This window comes from Saccostrea echinata, unplaced genomic scaffold (assembly GCF_033153115.1).
Source record: "Saccostrea echinata isolate AGI-Se365-2 ecotype Australia unplaced genomic scaffold, CSIRO_AGI_Sech_v1 ptg000012l, whole genome shotgun sequence".
Classification (NCBI taxonomy): Eukaryota; Metazoa; Mollusca; class Bivalvia; order Ostreida; family Ostreidae; genus Saccostrea; species Saccostrea echinata.
In genome coordinates this window covers 24,654,782-24,673,557 of record NW_026889761.1, presented here as the reverse complement: position 1 = coordinate 24,673,557, position 18,776 = coordinate 24,654,782, and the positions used below count along the sequence as shown (strand labels likewise).

The 18,776-nt window shown below is 32.6% G+C and overlaps 1 protein-coding gene across 1 annotated transcript in view; it reads right to left on the bottom strand.

The window, feature by feature from the left end:
- Positions 1 to 15,841, bottom strand: part of LOC133185594 (alpha-mannosidase 2C1-like) — a 58,938-nt gene extending 43,097 nt beyond the window's left edge. Inside the window, exons 1-16 of the mRNA XM_061320903.1 lie at positions 15,721 to 15,841; positions 15,403 to 15,528; positions 14,791 to 14,914; positions 14,188 to 14,255; positions 12,437 to 12,614; positions 11,563 to 11,660; positions 10,886 to 10,977; positions 9,238 to 9,344; positions 8,146 to 8,256; positions 7,802 to 7,894; positions 6,779 to 6,895; positions 6,550 to 6,645; positions 5,389 to 5,480; positions 4,850 to 5,030; positions 4,355 to 4,543; positions 4,177 to 4,207 (exon numbers count right to left, since the gene is read on the bottom strand). Of these exons, the coding sequence (XP_061176887.1) occupies positions 4,177 to 4,207; positions 4,355 to 4,543; positions 4,850 to 5,030; positions 5,389 to 5,480; positions 6,550 to 6,645; positions 6,779 to 6,895; positions 7,802 to 7,894; positions 8,146 to 8,256; positions 9,238 to 9,344; positions 10,886 to 10,977; positions 11,563 to 11,660; positions 12,437 to 12,614; positions 14,188 to 14,255; positions 14,791 to 14,914; positions 15,403 to 15,528; positions 15,721 to 15,818 (1,801 nt within the window). The 5' untranslated portion in view covers positions 15,819 to 15,841. The remainder of the gene's footprint in view (positions 1 to 4,176; positions 4,208 to 4,354; positions 4,544 to 4,849; positions 5,031 to 5,388; positions 5,481 to 6,549; positions 6,646 to 6,778; positions 6,896 to 7,801; positions 7,895 to 8,145; positions 8,257 to 9,237; positions 9,345 to 10,885; positions 10,978 to 11,562; positions 11,661 to 12,436; positions 12,615 to 14,187; positions 14,256 to 14,790; positions 14,915 to 15,402; positions 15,529 to 15,720) is intronic.
- Between the last annotated feature and the right edge of the window lie 2,935 nt (positions 15,842 to 18,776).

Sequence of the window (18,776 nt, the reverse complement as noted above, 5' to 3'; positions counted from 1 at the left end):
CCAAATTTACTAAGATTTTTGACACCTTGACCTTGAAGTTTAACCTACTTTTCAAAAATTTTAACATTACTTTAAATTGGCCATGGCTTTTGAATGAGAAAAGATAGGGATTTCATATTACATATTTATTTAACCTGTGACAAGACCTTTCCAAAAATACTATTTCTGACCCTGTGACCTTGACCTTGAATTTTGACCTACCTTTCAAAAATCTTATCTGTCCTTATACATGTAACTTTGGATTGAGAAGAGATATGGCTTTCATATTTGACATGTGTATTACCTGTGACAAGACCTTTCCAAACGTACTATGGTTTTTACCCCTTGACCCCATGACCTTGGAGTTTGACCTACTTTTCGAAATTTTTATCTTTGCTTATAACTTTTGATTGAGAATAGATAGGGCTTTCATATTTGACATGTGCAATACTAGTGAGAAGATGTTTCTGAGCATGCTATGATTTTTGACCCCCTGACCTTGAACTTCAAGTTTGACCTATTTTTCAAACATTTCATCAGTGTTGCTAACTTTTGAAGGAGCAAAGATAAGGCAATCCTATTTGAAACATGCATTACCTGTGACAATCATTTCCAAATGAACTTTGATTTTTAATACCATGACCTTGAAGTTTGACCTACTTTTCAAAAACTTAATATTGCTTATAATGTTTGATTGAGAGAAGATTTGGCATTTACAATTGACATGTGCATTACCTGTTTCAAGACCATTCTGATTGTATACTCTGGCTTTTGATATATTTTTCACATGTGCATTACTTGTGACAAGAACTTTAGGATTTTATTATGATATTTGACCTCATGACCTTGATCTTGAAGTTTGATGTAGTTTTGAGAAGCTATAATCTTTGCCATAACTGTTATTAATTCAGTAATTTATATCTTTTTTGTATAATGCACAGACAAGACAGGACACACAAACAAGACAGTTACAATATGCCATAAATAATGGCATCCCATCCACTAAGACACCGAAAGCGGGGGACCACAATTCTTTGAATTTGCTTGTTGTTGTTTGCTTTTAGCATTAAAACATGCTTTGATTTGCTATATTTGATTTGTTATATTTTGGGAGCTAGGTTTTCAGTGACCAACCTTTATCAAATCTATACAAGAAAATATAGATTAATTCTGATATAATATTCATATATGTATACCAAGCCAGGCATCACTAACAACAACTTTTAAAAAAAAAGAAAAGAATCGACACCATTTTCAAATAAAATATTCATTTTGTAATTGAATAATTTAAATGTTCATGATGGGAAATAAAGGTTGATTAATTCTTCAAAATCAAATGTGACATGTTGTTGTTACATACATGTAACCATACTTAGGCATACTACATGTATATGAATGCTTTTAAAGATTATATTAAACTATAACAGACATTTTTCATACTGTATCATATATCATTTCACCATTAACTTGACAAAATCTTATTTTGAAAAAGGAACACATGGGTCATGATGACCTGCTGCAACGTATATAGTTCTGTTACAAACTTCCACACTATATTTTATACAATGTATAAATTAACTTCCAGGGGAACAATTAAGATGTATTTTTGAATTCTTTTTACGTTATGCAGTTACTTTCATGTATTGTGTGTCTGAAATGGTCTGTTGTTTTTGATTATTTTGAAAATGAAAAGATTCAAGATACATGTATATAGACAGATGAAAAAATTGATAGGAAAAGCTTACTTCAGTTTTTAACTCATCTGATTAACCAATGTTTGGGCTACCATTTATGAAAGTGCCTACTTCCAGACAGAAAGAAATTTAAAGAAAACTGACATCAAAGAAAGCTTACTCAAGTTTCTTGCTCATCTGAGTTAACAAGTGTCAAGGGAACTTATGTCTCAACTAAAGATGGATTTTATGAAAGTGTGACTATTTCCAGACAGAAGTACGAACAGACAGACAAAGTATCTGCCATGTTCCCAGGGATTGAAATTAACTTTTTTGACCACTAGCAAATTTTAGCTAGTGGAATTATTTTTTACTAGCAATATTGAACTTTCACTAGCATTTTTTTCATCTCATAGTAATTAACATAGGAATTATTTCAATGATTTCACAGAAAACTAATTTACACCATGTGAGTATAAAGGTCATTTTATACAAGGTGAAATCTGACCGGATACAGGGGTGTGGAATTAAAAAAATCAAGCACTAGCCCACAGACTAGTAGCCCCAAGTAAAAAGTTACTAGCTCAAACATAGGGGGGGAAAGTAGCTAACAATGAAAGAAAAATAGTTTATTGTTGAAAAAGTCAGGGTCTTAAGGTCATTCTTTTTTTAAATTGAAAGTTTAATTTTCAATAGAAAAATTGAATCGTATATAAATCAATTATGATTGAAAATAAAAAAAAAAGATAATTGAAAAATAAATTATCTTTCATATTTTTTTTTCATCTTAAATCATTAAATACTCTTGAAATATATTTTTTGCAAATCACATAAGACTTTTTCTCTAGTTAATTAAGGGATCGCAAATGGGATATCTACATGCATTTACCATAAACAAAGGAATGGAGGAAATTCGGATTAGGAAAAAACGATCGTTTTTGGAAGTAAATAAGTCAGGTAGTACTGCAAAATGGATAAGATTATCATGTTGTAAATTTTGAATTTACTAGGGGGAGGTAAATGCAAAAGGATGACTGCACTTAACGCCGGTTTTTGGGTCTTTTTCGGTTGCTTCTGTTGCTTTTATATTTAAACCTTATTTTACTTTTGTATATTTATTAAAGAATCCAGTCAATTTGGAACCAAATTTAAATCTTAAAATGATTTTAGACTGTGATACAATAAAATGAGTCAAAGTTTTTTGTCCTTAGTGCTTTCCAAATATAGAGAATTTACACTTACCTGCCCTTGATTGAACAGAAGAAATGCATGAGAGGTGGAGCGAACATTGTAAGAATGGGTCTAAAATTAGACTAGATAAATAACAATGACATGTTTGAAATAAGGAACGTGATCACTCTTTCCCATCTCCCTCTCCATTCTATATGGCACAAATACACTACTGACAAAGGTTTCAAAACGAAATTAACAATATGAGCACGTCCATGTAATTAAAGCAGATTTTATATCAATGCCAGATGACTTAACGTGTTTGAAAACAAGTCCCAGTTAGCACAAAACATGCTACCTTACAAGTCACGTGACGGAGTTTAGTATTCACAAAGTTACCTGAGGTAAGAAATCACGTGGTGAATTATAATATTCAACATGTCACAACCCTTGGTTACAACACAGAGAGCGAATGTAAGAAGAAGCAGTTTTTTCTCTTTTTAACCATGAGCGCATATTTGTCTATTAATCTCCTTTTGACACATTATTATTTATGCAAATATACAACTACTGTTAAACGTAGAACAATAGACAAACATGCGCTGACTATGTATGAAGTCAGTAAAAAAAGTGGGCGTCCTCATTATCGAACGGAGATTCAAGAAATTGTGATGACCCCTGCCTTTGATAACACATTCGAACTTCATAAATACACACTTTTATTAAACGTAATTACATAAAGTTGTACATTGGATATTGACCATTCTTGCAATGAAAAGAAAAATGCTTGTTTTGAAAGTTTATTATGTCGCAAGTTTCGCATGTCCTTAAGTGCAGTCATCCTTTACAACATGATAACTCAAAATTTACAACATGATAAGATTATGGAGATTTACGAACTATAAGAGCATGCTATCTGGAAAGTTTTCATTGTTTGAGAATTTTGAGAGGAAAAAAGTTAATAAAAATACCTGTAGTGCTTTTCATGTATTACATGGGTAATTTTAATTTTTACTAGATCGAGGGGCTACCTCTGTGCATAAAATCACTAGCCCGACCCCCAAAAATGGTAGCCCCGGGTGTGAGGCAATGTTAATTGCACATACCTGGAATAAACTAAAAAAAAATCCGAAAAAGACTATTTTTTTTTCTCGCAAAAGTTGGCGACCACAGGTCGCTTTTAACTTGTTATTTCTGTTTTTAATTCGCATTTAGCGAGTATTTCCCATTAATTTCGACCCCTGGTTCCAACAAGAAAGTAGAAGGAATATAAGGACATGGATCTAGACAAAATATACTTCATGACTAAGGAACTTACACTTTATATTGCAAATTTAATTTATCTTAATCTTACCATCATAGTACTGATGAGCATCATCATAAACCTAGAAATAATTAATGAAAACAACTTTACATTCATCAATGACTAGCCATTGTAAATTTACTTATCTTCAACATTTTACAAACTACATAATGTTCCAGTTAATATGGTATCTTTTATAACAATATACCTGTTAAACTGATAAACTTACCATTCCAATAGAGGAGCCTGGTAGGACATCATGAAACTGATTGAGAAGGAGGAGCTTCCACAGCCTTAGGAGTTCATTTGTTGGGGATTTGAATGAGCCTTTGTGTTGCATGGACAGAATGTTAGCAACAGATGATAGAAATTCTACATCATGGAGACGAAACTCACAAAAACGATTCATCTTCTTTACCTGCAAAATTAGTAATAGAGTAAAAAGCATGGTTCTGCATCTTCTTGATTCTTTGACATATGAATCAAATTACTGAAAAAGGTCATAAGAATAGAATATTTCAACTGTTTTGGTGTCAGTTCTAGAGAAAGGCAGACTTATAATGAACAGTTTGTTCATTGTTTGTCCATCAGGCTTTGATGAGTCAAACTATCATTGCAGGTGACACATGTGTTTTTAAACACTTCTGTTCATAAATTCACAACTCCTCCTAAATAAGCTCTAATATTACAGTTTGATCAATGACAAATGTGAGAATTAACTGACTTTGGCATGTGTTGTGTAGGTTCCATTATGCAACTCTAGATAAAGTTCTCCTCTCCAACGACACAAATTCCCAAGATCCTCTCTTTCTACATCAGAGAAATATTCCTGTGGTGTTTTCTGTTGTATTTTAGGGAGGCCATCTGTATCTTTCAGTCTCTGCATCCTTAGCAGCATGTCCTCTCTGAAGAATTGTTTTTATTATACAGTAAATATTGATAAAGTTAACCACTGGGGACAATCAAATTCCCTTTTTTATCTGTAATTTGTTAAATCCAGTTAATACTTCCTTAATTAGTTGGAACTTCTCGGAGACAAAGTTAGCATATGCTTGCTTTTTTGTGCAATTGTTATCAGCATGCTTTAAAAAATGTGAGCAGAATATCTTTGAAAAACACACAATATTTTCAATATTCCATCCATTTCCATGCCTATATTGCAAACAAAAATTCAATTTCTTATAAATTTCCTAACAGGGAGTCATGTTTTGACATGAACCTCACTAATGTTGTTAGACATGGTAACATATTCTGATAACTTACGATGGTCCATTTCCTCCATCTCCATAACCAAACAAGTACACACTTTTGCCTGAGCGACCTTTGTCTTTGAAATTCTTAATTGTTCTCAGAACCTGTAATATAAATTTGTATAACTATCATTTTGTATCCTTTTAAAAATATAGTCTTATTTTAAAACATTGGAGTTTTGTTTTCGTTTTTATTGTTAGAGACCATGTTCAGTAACAAGATTTGTCAAATGGCTTTGTCAAGAAAATTTGTTTAATATCATAAATCAGTAACAAATACAATCACATGGCCTATTTGTACTAAAGAGATCGATAACAATGAGGAAAACTTTTACAAAGAATTCTTAAAAAAATTCTCTCTATTAAATAAATATGTCAGTGTTACTGAAATGGAAAATTTCTTTGATATCTAGAAGTAATATCAAGGCAGACTTTACAGTAATATCAAGGCAGACTTTACGGTAATATCAAGGCAGACTTTACAGTAATATCAAGGCAGACTTTACAGTAATATCAAGGCAGACTTTACAGTACTATCAAGGCAGCACTTTACAGTAAAATCAAGGCAGCACTTTACAGTAATATCAAGGGAGACTTTAAAGTAATATCAAGGCAGCACTTTACAGTAACATCAAGGCAGACTTTACAGTACTATCAAGGCAGCACTTTACAGTAAAATCAAGGCAGCACTTTACAGTAATATCAAGGGAGACTTTAAAGTAATATCAAGGCAGCACTTTACAGTAATATCAAGGCAGACTTTACAGTAATATCAAGGCAGACTTTACAGTAATATCAAGGCAGCACTTTACAGTAATATCAAGGCAGCACTTTACAGTAATATCAAGGCAGCACTTTACAGTAATATCAAGGCAGCACTTTACAGCAATATCAAGGCAGACTTTACAGTAATATCAAAGCAGCACTTTACAGTAATATCAAGGCAGCACTTGATGAAAATGACAAATCAATATCTGTCTTTTCATTTTTATATTTTATCTAATACTCTTATATATTGTCATTGATGAATGCCTATTAGCTATCATGATAATTCAGCATATCTCATAACCCCTTGAAATAAAGATTATTTACTTCTGATGTTTTGTCTCCTTACCATTACTTAAAAACTGATTATTAATAAGATATTATGATGTAAAGCTAGTAACAAATTCACCTCCTCTACTTTGCCTTTCATTTCATAGGAATCCCCTGGAGGAAAATGAGTCAGAACTTGGGATCCATTTATCCCCTCCCACCAAAATGTATGGTGCTGAAAGTTTAAAAAAGACATGCATATAAAGAAATTTATTTCATTTTGTATCTCAAAGTCACTCAAGCATTTATAAAGACACCTTACTTCAATACATGTACTTATGTCCTTTACATTCTACACACTGACTTACAGGGAACTTATTGACCAGACTCCAGCTGATTTTCTGGGTCAGGAACCTAGAAATTCCAAACATCTTCATGATCTGGGGCAGCTGAGGGGAGTAGCCAAATGTGTCGGGTAACCAAAACTGGAGAAAATATATTCAAATGTACATTGTAATTCAGTTTATAATTAGAAGGACGATAAATGAATGTAAAAAATAAATAACATATGTAAAATACATATATCTTCAGAGAAAAAGATTAATGGAAATTCATGTGTGTTATTATTTCTAAGTAGATAGACAAATACATGTTGTATATACAGTTAAACTTTGGTATCTCAAACACCAATAACACTGTATCTCAAATACCATGGATATATATCAGAGTAAGTTGGAAGCCCAATTCGCTTTTTTTTAACCTTGATATATCAAATCCTGAGATATCTCAAAGTTTTTTCTCAGCCCTATGAAGTTCAAGATAATGAGATCTGACTGTATCTTATATTAAAAAATATACCGTGGTTACTTTGTATCAATCATTTAACCATACAGTGCAATTGATTGATTTATATGCATGCATGTGATACACAAGCCTATAAATCTTTTATTGTGTCAGTTTAAAGATTCAAATCTTCACCTACATGCATCACTGCATGGTGATTTAATACCCACACGTATGTAAATAAATGTACATGTACATATTATTATATATTATATATATTATCATATTATTATACCCCCACTTTTCAAGAAGGAGGTATATAGTGATAGGTGTGTCCATCTGTATGTCAATTACATTTGGGGGTAGTCATCAATTAATGCAATGCTTTGGGGTTTACCACAGCAAAACATGGAAACTGCCATTCTTTCTATTTTATCAGGGGTACCCATCTCTTATTCGCAAAACCTCCTATAGCACTGAATAAAATTTAATGAGACTTTCAAAGAATCTTTATTTAATTATCACAGTGCATGAGTGAAATACTAGTACAAATAAATCAAACCACTGAAAATAACATTTGTAGGTTTAAAGTTGGATGATATCATTACCTCTGCACATTTTTTGTTGAATTCCTGCATGAAGTATCTCTGTCCATACAGAAACTGACGAACAAAGGCTTCACCACTTGGCAAGTTCCCATCCTGCAAGGAACATTATTGTTGGATGACATTGCTTGACTTAAAATTTGACTTGGAAGAGTTTACCCTAATTCTGAAGCTTTAATTTCATATAAATTACCATTTCATTTTTTTGTCATCTGGCATTTTATTGTAATTAATATATATTGAAGTGTACACTGACTGTGCTGAATCCCCGTTTCATTCTAAATATCACAATGTACATTAAGTCATTATTTATACTCAGCTCTCGATCACTACATAAATAAACTCACCATTTCTACCCAAGTGCCTCCAACAGGAATAAACCTGCCTTTCTTAACAAAATCCTTGATTTGTGTGTACAGTCCTGGATAATGGTCTTTCACCCATTCATACTGCTGAGCCTGTCAATAGAAATTAAGAAAATTATGAAACTTATTTATTACTCATTGATGTTGTTGGAACCTCATTACACCTGGAATATGGTTCCCCAACAGCTGCTACTATGTTTTACACCACCACAGGACTTTCAGTAGAATACTAAGTCAAACAGTAAACTTCAGTTATCATTTTACAGTCTTATACTGGTAATTTGTACATGTACATTGTATGACAAAATCCCCAAATGAATATTAAATATTCAGATCTTGGGTTGAGGTTTTTTTAATTCATTTTATTTTATTTATTTATTTTTTTGGGAGTGTTTATCATATATATTAAAAGAATTGATTGTTCTTACTTGTGAGCAGATGAAAATTGAAGTCTGGGTTTGACTTGTCTTAATTGTCAGCAGGTGAAAGTTGAAGTCTGGGTTTGACTTAATTGTCTTAACTGTCAGCAAGTGAAGTTCAAGACTGGGGTTAGATTTTTATCTTACCTGTGAGCAGATGAAGTTGAAGTCTGTGTTAAGATCTATCTTACCTGTGAGTAGGTCAAGTTGAAGTCTGGAGTAGATTTATCTTACCTGTGAACATGTGAAGTTAAAGTCTGGGTTAGATTTGTCTTACCTGTGAGAAGGTGAAGTAGAAGATTGGGTAAATACTGTTTAACCTGTGACGTAGTAAAGTTGAATTCTTCGTTAGATTTGTCTTACCTGTGAGCAAGTGAAGTTGAAGTCTAGGAAGATTTGTCTTACCTGTGAACAGGTGAAGTTAAACCTGTAGAGTAACTTGTTTAACTTCTGAGCAGATGAAGTTGAATTGCAGTTTAGATGTGACTTACCCATGAGAAGGTGAAGTTGATCTGGGTTAGATTTGTCATACCTGTGAGCAGATGAAGTTGATCTGGGTTAGATTTGTCATACCTGTGAGCAACTGAAGTTGATCTGGGTTAGATTTTTCCTACCTGTGAGCAGGTGAAGTTGATCTGGGTTAGATTTTTCCTACCTGTGAGCAGGTGAAATTGAAGTCTGGGTACTGCTCCATCAGTCTGATGGTACATGACCAACTCCTGGCACACTTCCTGATGGTTTCAGCATACGGCCACAACCAGGCTAGAAATTATTAACAGGTAGAAATGAAAGAATGTCATACTGTAGCAAAATATATGATGCATTAAGAACTCTTTTTTAATAGGTTTCATGTAAGTACAGTAAAAACTGTCTAATCCCACACCTGTGTAGTCTGTTCCACTGTGAATTCTGACCTTCATGTTAATTCCAACTTTACTTTTTTCTATGTTCTTTACACTTTGCAATCTGACCTGTCTACTCCGATACAAAATTTGTGTTCTAGTGCATGTCAGATTAGACAGGTTTCACTGCATGTAAATATATAGATACTGTATCATGTATCAATGTTCTCCATCATTTCAAATTTAACTGTGGTGCAAGACTTACGCGAAGTGCTAATATTCGCGTTCATTTTGCAACCGAATTCGACAAGGAACCACGAAATAAATTGAAAAACACACAACCCCCATGAATCAATAGTTTAATATACAAATGATATTTATTATTTGGCAAATTGATTATTAAATTTAATAATAAAAGTAATTAAACGATATCAATTAAACATCGTGTAAAACAAAAATTAGGATGTTCCCAAAATATATGCATACTGTGAAAAAGAACCCCCCTCCCAAACACATACGTACATGTACTTATAAATAAACAAATATTAGCTTTTAAAATCTGAAACTAAAAGTACCAGTAACAACAAGTTTTAAGCAATATTAAACCCTCTTTAAAAAAAATTACAGAAGGTAAATTATATAGTGTTCATTAGAGGACGGAGGCAATTCTGATAAGTCACACAATCACGCTAACATCTATATAAATTCGCAATTTTCGGCCTGAAGACTGAAATATCTTAAAATTTGTGAATTAAAAAAATACTTCAGCAGTTTAGAGTCATAAAATATTATTTTGGTGGATCTATCGTTTATTTTTCAACATTGCAAAAATACATGATTACGATATACGTGCGATGTTTGACACGCAGTGCCAAAGCAATTTTGGATAAGTGGTTATCTGTAGAACTATTAAAACATGAATTAATTAATATTAAAAATTTCATTTGCAATTAACGTGAAATGTGTGGAAAAAATGGCTTTTCTCTTTTCATTCAAGTGTCCACCGAGGTTTAGAAGATAATTGCTTGTGCAAGCCAAACAATGGGCCCTAATTAGAGTAAATTAATGGTTTAGCATTAGAAACTGGAAAACGGTACATAATTTGGAGGTTCATTTGGTTTACAAATTTATATATTTATCTTACGGACGACGACGATCTTACTGTGGCGCTAAAATTTTAACTGTGGCGGAACTATGGCGCTGATTTTTTAACTGTGGCGCTAAGGAATTTAACTGTGGCGGGGCCGCCACGTTAAACAGCCCATGGTGAACCCTGATGTATACATATACATGTATGGCATGGTATAGTTATATCAGGATATCAAAACGGTTTTTCATAAGAGGGAATGTTTTCGAAATGATGGAACTGACAGAATATCAGCCTAAAATGCATGACTGTCTTATTAATTAAACTGTCTAGAAAGTAATCTTGATTAGGTATTAATATGGAAATGATCTTACCAGAGTCCATGTGGGCATGTCCCATGGCATACATCACATGCTGACTCTCTCCATTTCTTTGTTGAAAAAACTTCTCTGCAATCTGATGAGCTCTAATAAAAAAAATTGTTCCAGAAGTTTGTTTTTTTTTTTAATCTTGGTGTGTATGGGAGGTGATAACCAACACAGAGTTAGTGATTATTTGCATAAGCAAAAAGGGATGGTTATTATCCTCATACACACCCAAACATAAGCACTTATTTCATATTTAATATCATTTTTACTTCACAGTTAAATTTCCATAACCCTACTCTTGGATTTAAACATGATTCATATATAGGTGTGTCAATTCACACAGTCTATAACTATTACTTTTTCATATTAAAGTTTGAAATGAGTCCCACATTTGACAGTTGATTGTTTGTAGATAGGGTCATTTCATGCATAAAATGAACCTAGTTCTTTGCTTCTATCTAACAATTTTTTTTCCAGTTTTGCTATAAATAAGAGTTGATCCAGTTTATGTTCCTACACCTTTATAACTCTTTTTTCTAAAGCTTCACTTTCATTGTTGAATTTAATATAATTAGGAAATCTATCTGTAGCTTTTCATAAAGACTTGGTATTGGAAAAATGGTTCATTAATGAAACAATTTCTAATAAAACAAGTAGATACATTGTGCATCTACATAACTAACTTTGCATATGTAGACCTGTCATTGAGGTCAAGGGAGTTAATCAGATGATTCACGGTGTATAACGCTTGGTATCCTCTTTCAGTTTCTTCTGTCATATGCTGTCAAAAAGAGAAATTATAATCTACTATAATCATCATAATTAAATGCTTTAAATGTTGATTTTCTTTTCTAAGTTTTTGAACTAATTAATTCAAGAGGTAGTGGAAATTGTTTGCAAAAATAAGGCACTAAAAATATATCAACATTTATTTATCAGAATTAAGTAAATGCCTGCATATTAAATAAGAAATTAAAATGCTATTTAAAGAAAACATTACCAAATTCATAATAATGAAATTACTCTTAACAAATATATCCCAGATACCTGCCTAGCAAGAAAGGAGTTACCTCCCTTTTCACATTTTAATCATGGAACTTATCTTCAATTTTTTTTACCATTATCAACTAATTTGCCTTCTTTCTTGCTTTTTTCCGAGCATCTGTCTTTTGTGTATTGAATTAATTATTTTGAAGATAATGGTTTAATTTAATTTATTTTCTGTTATTATGGGGATTTAATACTTCATGTGGAGGATGCATCAAGTGTTAGAGCAAAATCCATTTGCACCAAGGCATATGCATATATATTTATTTTAGAAATAACTGTCTAGTTTTAATTTTTTCCCTTTAGGGATTGAACATTGTTATTTGCATAAAAGGCAAAGCCATTTATGTATGAATTCCCATGAGTATGACTATTCAGTGGCTTTATTTTCAGTGCATTGGGTAATGTTGAAAACTTAAAGTAAATACATATAAAAAATAAAACTTGTCATGTCTAAAAACATTTATTAGATGAAAGTAGCAAAGTAGAATTATTTATATATGATACAACCTTTGCCATGTCATGAAGTGTTTCCACATCCAAAATTAAGTCATACACCTCTCTGTCAAATATGGCTATCTCAGCCTGACTCAGGGTGAAGGTTCTGTTCATGTCGGGGGGACCAATCATGGAGTCCCCACCCACACCAAGGATGCCATTACAGGCCATCTCTATGTACAGGGAGCACCTGAAGGGGAATTGACATATAAGGCAGTTAAAAGGAGTTTGAATTTACATATACCGGTATATTATGAAAAATACAAACTCTAATGACATTGATTTTAAAACATGATTGTGACGTAAACCTTTTGTTTGTGTTGTCCATTCTATAGCTTAATGTTGAGCTAACTCCTCAAAGAATCCATTAAGTTACCTGTAAGTGTCCATTCTTTTTGGAAAACTGTCCATTCTTTTTAAGAATGGACAGTTTTTTTCAAAAAGAATGGACACTTAAAACAAACAGAATGGAGAGTTACAGGTAAACTTTGGAATGTGTTCAAGAGGGAAACAAAACAAATACATTAAATACTCTTTAATTTACATGTAAATAACAGAAAGAACACGGAGATCTAAGCTAATCCAGAACACAATGTCTGCACAGGATCCACTTGATTTCATGAATAATGTACATTATTTCAATACTCAAAACTCAATTTTCACAAAACTTGATTTCAAATGACACAATTTCACATTTGACTTTTCGGAAAAATTATTCCCTCGAGGAGAATTCATTTTAAGATAGAAGTACGTCTAATATTAAATCCTCCACCCAGAAAACAGTTTGCTCCATGAACACTTCACTGCTGCAGTTAATATTTCCGTAGAAAATAATTAAAAATGAAACATCTCCAGATTTGATTTGTAAAACATTTTCAGGTCGAAGATTGGCTCATGGCTACCCAACATTCAGAACACAATATGCATATCACCAGTACACTGCTGCAGTTAATATATCCTCAAAAATAGAATTCAAATAAAACATTTCCAGGTTTGATTCAAATTTGATTATCTGTATCTGTTGGAGAAGTTCACTTTTGGGTCAAAGTTTGGCTAATATTTCTTTTACTTTTACTCTTCTGCATGTTTCCAGATCCAAATATCACCAATTTTATGCATATTTTGGTTTATTAGATTTTGATTCTGTCATATACTCTCTCCATCAGAGGAAGACATGTATGCCTTTACAACGCAAGCTATAAACTGATTTTGAAGCATGGCATACTTGTATAAATACTAGTATCCCCCAAAATCCACCTGTATCTGTCCATTCTTAAGACAAAGACCTTTTGTTATTTGCATCTGCCTGAAACACAATGGCTATTCAACAAATTGCTCTGCATCCCTAGCTTACCTATGACTGTCCATTCTGTAAACAATGAATTTGTCATTGTATGTGTGCTACCTGTCATATCTGCTACCAGTTTTGTAATTTGTTTTATTTCATTTTCAGAACAAAGGAAATCATGTTTTAAGTAGGAGAAAGGCCTCAAACTGTCCATTCTGTGAGAGAAAGAACTAATCTCGGGCCTACGGCCCTCGATTAGTTCTTTCTCTCACAGAATGGACAGTTTTCGGCCTTTCTCCTTTACATAATTCTACTCTAACTTGTACAATTAAAGAATCTGGAGATGACCTTTCCTTTATTTGGAAATATAATTCTAAATGTAACAAATGTGATAAAAATAAAGGTGATATAATTGTATTTACACATCAATGATTTTTTTTATACACGTTTTATACATAATGAGTATTTACCACACCTTTTCTTGTCTTTCCCCATGGCTTTAGACAGAGGGAATGAGGTCCTGTCATAGTCTCCACTCAGACCCTACAAAAAAAATATCAGAAAGTGCTTTCTTTGGATGTCAGTATGGGAATTAATGTTGCAGTAGTTGAAGAAAAAATACATGACCTACATAAGCAAGTTGTGTAATTTTTTTCTGCCATAGCTGTAAATGTTATGTTTCATACTAACAAAGAAACACATTTTATTGTTTATATTTATATCTGTATAAATAATCAGGTAAAGTAGAATTTAGTACTTTAAATATTGTATTACTGACATGTAAATCAGCCAATTAATGCTGATCAAGAAATCTGTACAGGTGGCTTGCTTAGCAGCGTTAAAAGTATTGTTAAATGACCATAGTTTGTCACCAAAATTACAGTATCAGGCATACATGTACTTGATACCTGGTATATGAATTTGTTTTGGAATTAGGATTTATAAGAAATAAGGAGTGAAACTGCACACATAAAGAAGCTAATTTTGAATTTTAAATAAAGATAAGCACATCTTTACATGTATCTTCTTTAGAGATTATTTTTAAAAGAGATACTACAATAATCAGTGTCATTGTTACCTGTATTGGGTTTCCATCCTGCCACACCATGGCCTCTGTGTTTGAGTTCCACAGAAGATGTATCTCCTCCTTCTTCCATCCAGCTGGAATCTCAATCTCCAGACAGAACCAGTGGGTAGACCAGCTAAAACAAATCTCTGGATTAAAGTCAACATCTTTAAAGATTTTTTTTCTTCAGGTGGAAAGATACTTCTTATGTACTTATTTTCGTAAGATTCAAATTTAAGCACCTTATTCACTGACTACAATGCAATAAATTCATGATTACAGTCAAAGTATGATTGAAAACAAAAATTCATAAGACTTCTGTGAGCCAATTATTGTAAAGTGTTAAGCTCTATAGTTTATGAGGATTGATGACACAAAAGTGAATGTGCTGAATGTAACAGGAAGGGAGAAAATGTTTTATAATAAAACAAGCTTGAAAGTCAACATTTTAGAACTCCAGAGCAATGTCAACTACAAGCACAGAAAAATAATGCTGAGTACAAAAATTACTTCTACTTGACTATTCTACATTTAGGTGAGAGTATAGGCATAAACCCCATCCTAATATTTCTAATGTATAGATTGCATCTCATCATGTATGGAATAAAAGCAAAAGTTACACACGTTGGTCCAAAGGACTGTCCAACCTCTGCTTTGGTGAATTTTCCTTTGATGGCTTGTGAAAAAGGAATTCTACCTGATGCTGCAAAGTGGGTTATTGATTTCAGAGGATGGTGGTCACTATATAACCTACAAAACATTTTTAAAGCCTCAAATGCAACAGGACCATCTTCATTGTGGATTGATTTCAATACCATTGTTGTTTACTGATTAGAAAATAACTTAGAAAATAATAAATTACGTGGTCTCAAACATTCTGATACTGGAAACAGCTTAATTAATGTCATTATTTGCTATCCATGAACACAAACTTTTATGTACCTTCCTCTAAGATTGACATCTTTGAAATAGATAGGAGATATAAATTTGTCTGCTCTTTCAAGTGTTGTCCTCTTGTTTTTCAATGTTACGTGCTCCATGTCTGAAGAGGGTATTTATTCCAAATAGAGGCAGTGATGATCACATGTTGATATCATAAACTGAGAAATAGCATTGTAATACAGAGCATTGCATTACATGTCATCATGCATTTGAACTGTAATACTACTCAATAATTATCTATGAACATTAACATCGTTATCACTAAAACATGATAACTTTGTTCTTTGTCATTGCATGTCTTCATCTCTTATCAGCTGATGAAGAAAATTCGAGCTATAAGTGCCTGTCGTATGATTTGCAATATGTAACGATTGTCATCGTAAGGCAACATGTCAGCAGGATGCATATATAAATATAGAACCAAAATAACGGACACAAGTTTAATCTTTATTGAATATAGATTTTTAAGTATTAACAAATGTTTTCAGTAATTTTATTTCACTCACCGGCTGAAAACGAAAGTTGAATCGAATTTTCGATCCCGATCCAAATACATGTACATGTATTTTCATGGACGATAGGAAACCGATACTTTCAAAGAAATCTATAATTTTAATATTTATAATAATGTCTTAATTGCTCTGTTTTTTTTGTTCACATATAATAAAATTCAGTAAATCAAAATATGAAACACTTCAATTCTCTGCTAAATGCATGTCAGAGAGAAAAAAGTTTTGCATTTTGATTGAAGTGTATTGAAGCATTGGGAAAGTCAATGATTAAACGTACAGGCTTTAGATCAAAAAAGTTTGTCTATACACGAGGGTTGTTGGGCAAGTTCGCGGACTTCTATTAGAAATTTTTTAACGTAATTACATCAAAATTTTGTAGAAATTTTTAAACAATAAATTTGAATTATGTGTATTATTTTTTTTTAAAATATTGTTATTTATATTCAAAACTTACTCAGAATTTAAAAAAAAAAAACAAAAAAAAAACTGCGAAAATAGGATCTCGGTGCAGGCATGTCAAAATTTAGTAATTTACAAACAATACACCAAATAACGTCTTAAGAATTGTTACCTCGTTTCATATTCCAAATTATGACTTAATATTTTGCTTCGTTGTAAAACAAAATTCAATTTTAAAAGATAGTCCTCACTGAAAAAGGCAAAAAATATGACGTTGTAGGTTGTAGAACCTCACGGAGCAGCATTTACGTTGTACTCGGGAAAACTCCAGAATAAACTCTGAAGAAAATGCTGGAGGAAGCAGGAAATATGTCAAAACACTGCAAAAGCAAGTCGTGCATTTGTGTGTAAATGGCACAGTTGGTATTTGATGATAGAGACGTTGACGATCTGTGAGGAAACAGATTATCTCTAAAAATCTGATTAAAAAGCAGAAGCACTTAGAGATTCACATCTGTAAACTAAGGATTTTTTTCTTTAATATTTGGTTGGAAATATTGTACACAAATAATACCATGTTAAATATCTTATGTATGTACATTTTGTATTTTGCCGGTAATTGTCTAATGAGTATGTAATCTGATAAGCTTAAGGAATAAATAAACAAACAATAAAAAAAATTGTTAGGTGATGGAAAGAGATAGGCGCTTCACAGTTGCTGATCTTGTGAAAGCACAACAGTTTCGCGGTAAAAGAAATTAAAACATTGACAAACGAAATTATGTCACTGAAACAATTATTAGCAAAATAATAAGTGATACAGATTTTTTCAATGAGTGGATATTGGACCAGAATGTGTGAAATGTATAGGGAGTCCGAGAGTATTTTTGAGACACTCGTGATGTTTTGTAGAGAGAGAGAGAAAGAGAAAGAGAGAGAGAGATTATAAAGTACATTGTAATTGTCTTTTGATCAATTTTTTTTTTATATTTTATTTTATTTTTGTCATTTTATTTTATTTATTTATCTATTTCTTATTTATTTATTTATTTATTTTTTGTTTATCAAAAATGTGTCGGCATCCACCCCAAACAATCGTAAATATTATAGAAATACCCTCATCACTGCTCATGCGAGAACATACAAAGCATTGCGTATGAATATCATTGAAAAGAGGAGGGGTGTAGGGAGAGTGTCTTAATAACACATTTACATCTCTAAATCTTCTTCATAATCCAAGTCCACACATGCAGTCAGCTATATTTGATCAAAATTACCATTATACAGAGCAAGTTTTCCTCAATCTTGCCCAGAACATTCCCACTTGGTCAAACCTTGTTATCTTGAACTCAATGGGTCCAAGAAAAGTTTGAGATACCTAAACAAGAGGCCCAGGGGCCACATCGCTCACCTGAGCACTCTGGCTAGGAAAAAGCAGAAATCAGTTCAGTCTTGAAAAGTTTAAATATAAAACAGGTTTGGGGGGGGGGGATCATAATTTGTACAAATTTGAATCTACATTACCTGATGATGCTTCTATTTAAATATGACTAATCATGGCTTTGCTGTTCTTGAGAAGATTTTTAAAGATGTTCCATATATATTCCTATGTAAAACTTTGATCACCCATTGTGGCCCCACCCTACCCCTGGGGGGTCATGATTTGAACAAACTTGAATCTACACTACCTGAGGATGCTTCCATTTAAATATGACCAATCATGGCTTTGCTGTTCTTGAGAAGATGATTTTTAAAGATTTTTCCTATGTTTTCTTAAGTAAAACTTTGATCGCCCATTGTGGCCCCACCCTACCCCCAGGGGTCATGACTGGAACAAACTTGAATCTACACTACCTGAGGATGCTTCCATATAAATATGACCCATCATGGCTTTGCTATTCTTGAGAAGAAGATTTTAAAAGATTTTTCCTATGTTTTCTTATGTAAAACTTTGATCGCCCATTGTGGCCCCACCCTACCCCCGGGGGTCATGATTTGAACAAACTTGAATCTACACTACCTGAGGATGCTTCCATATAAGTTTCATATTTTCAAGCACAGTGGTTTTTGAGAAGAAGATTTTTAAATGATGCCATTAATTTTTCATGAATTCATAATTATCTCCCCTTGGAAGAAGGCATGGCC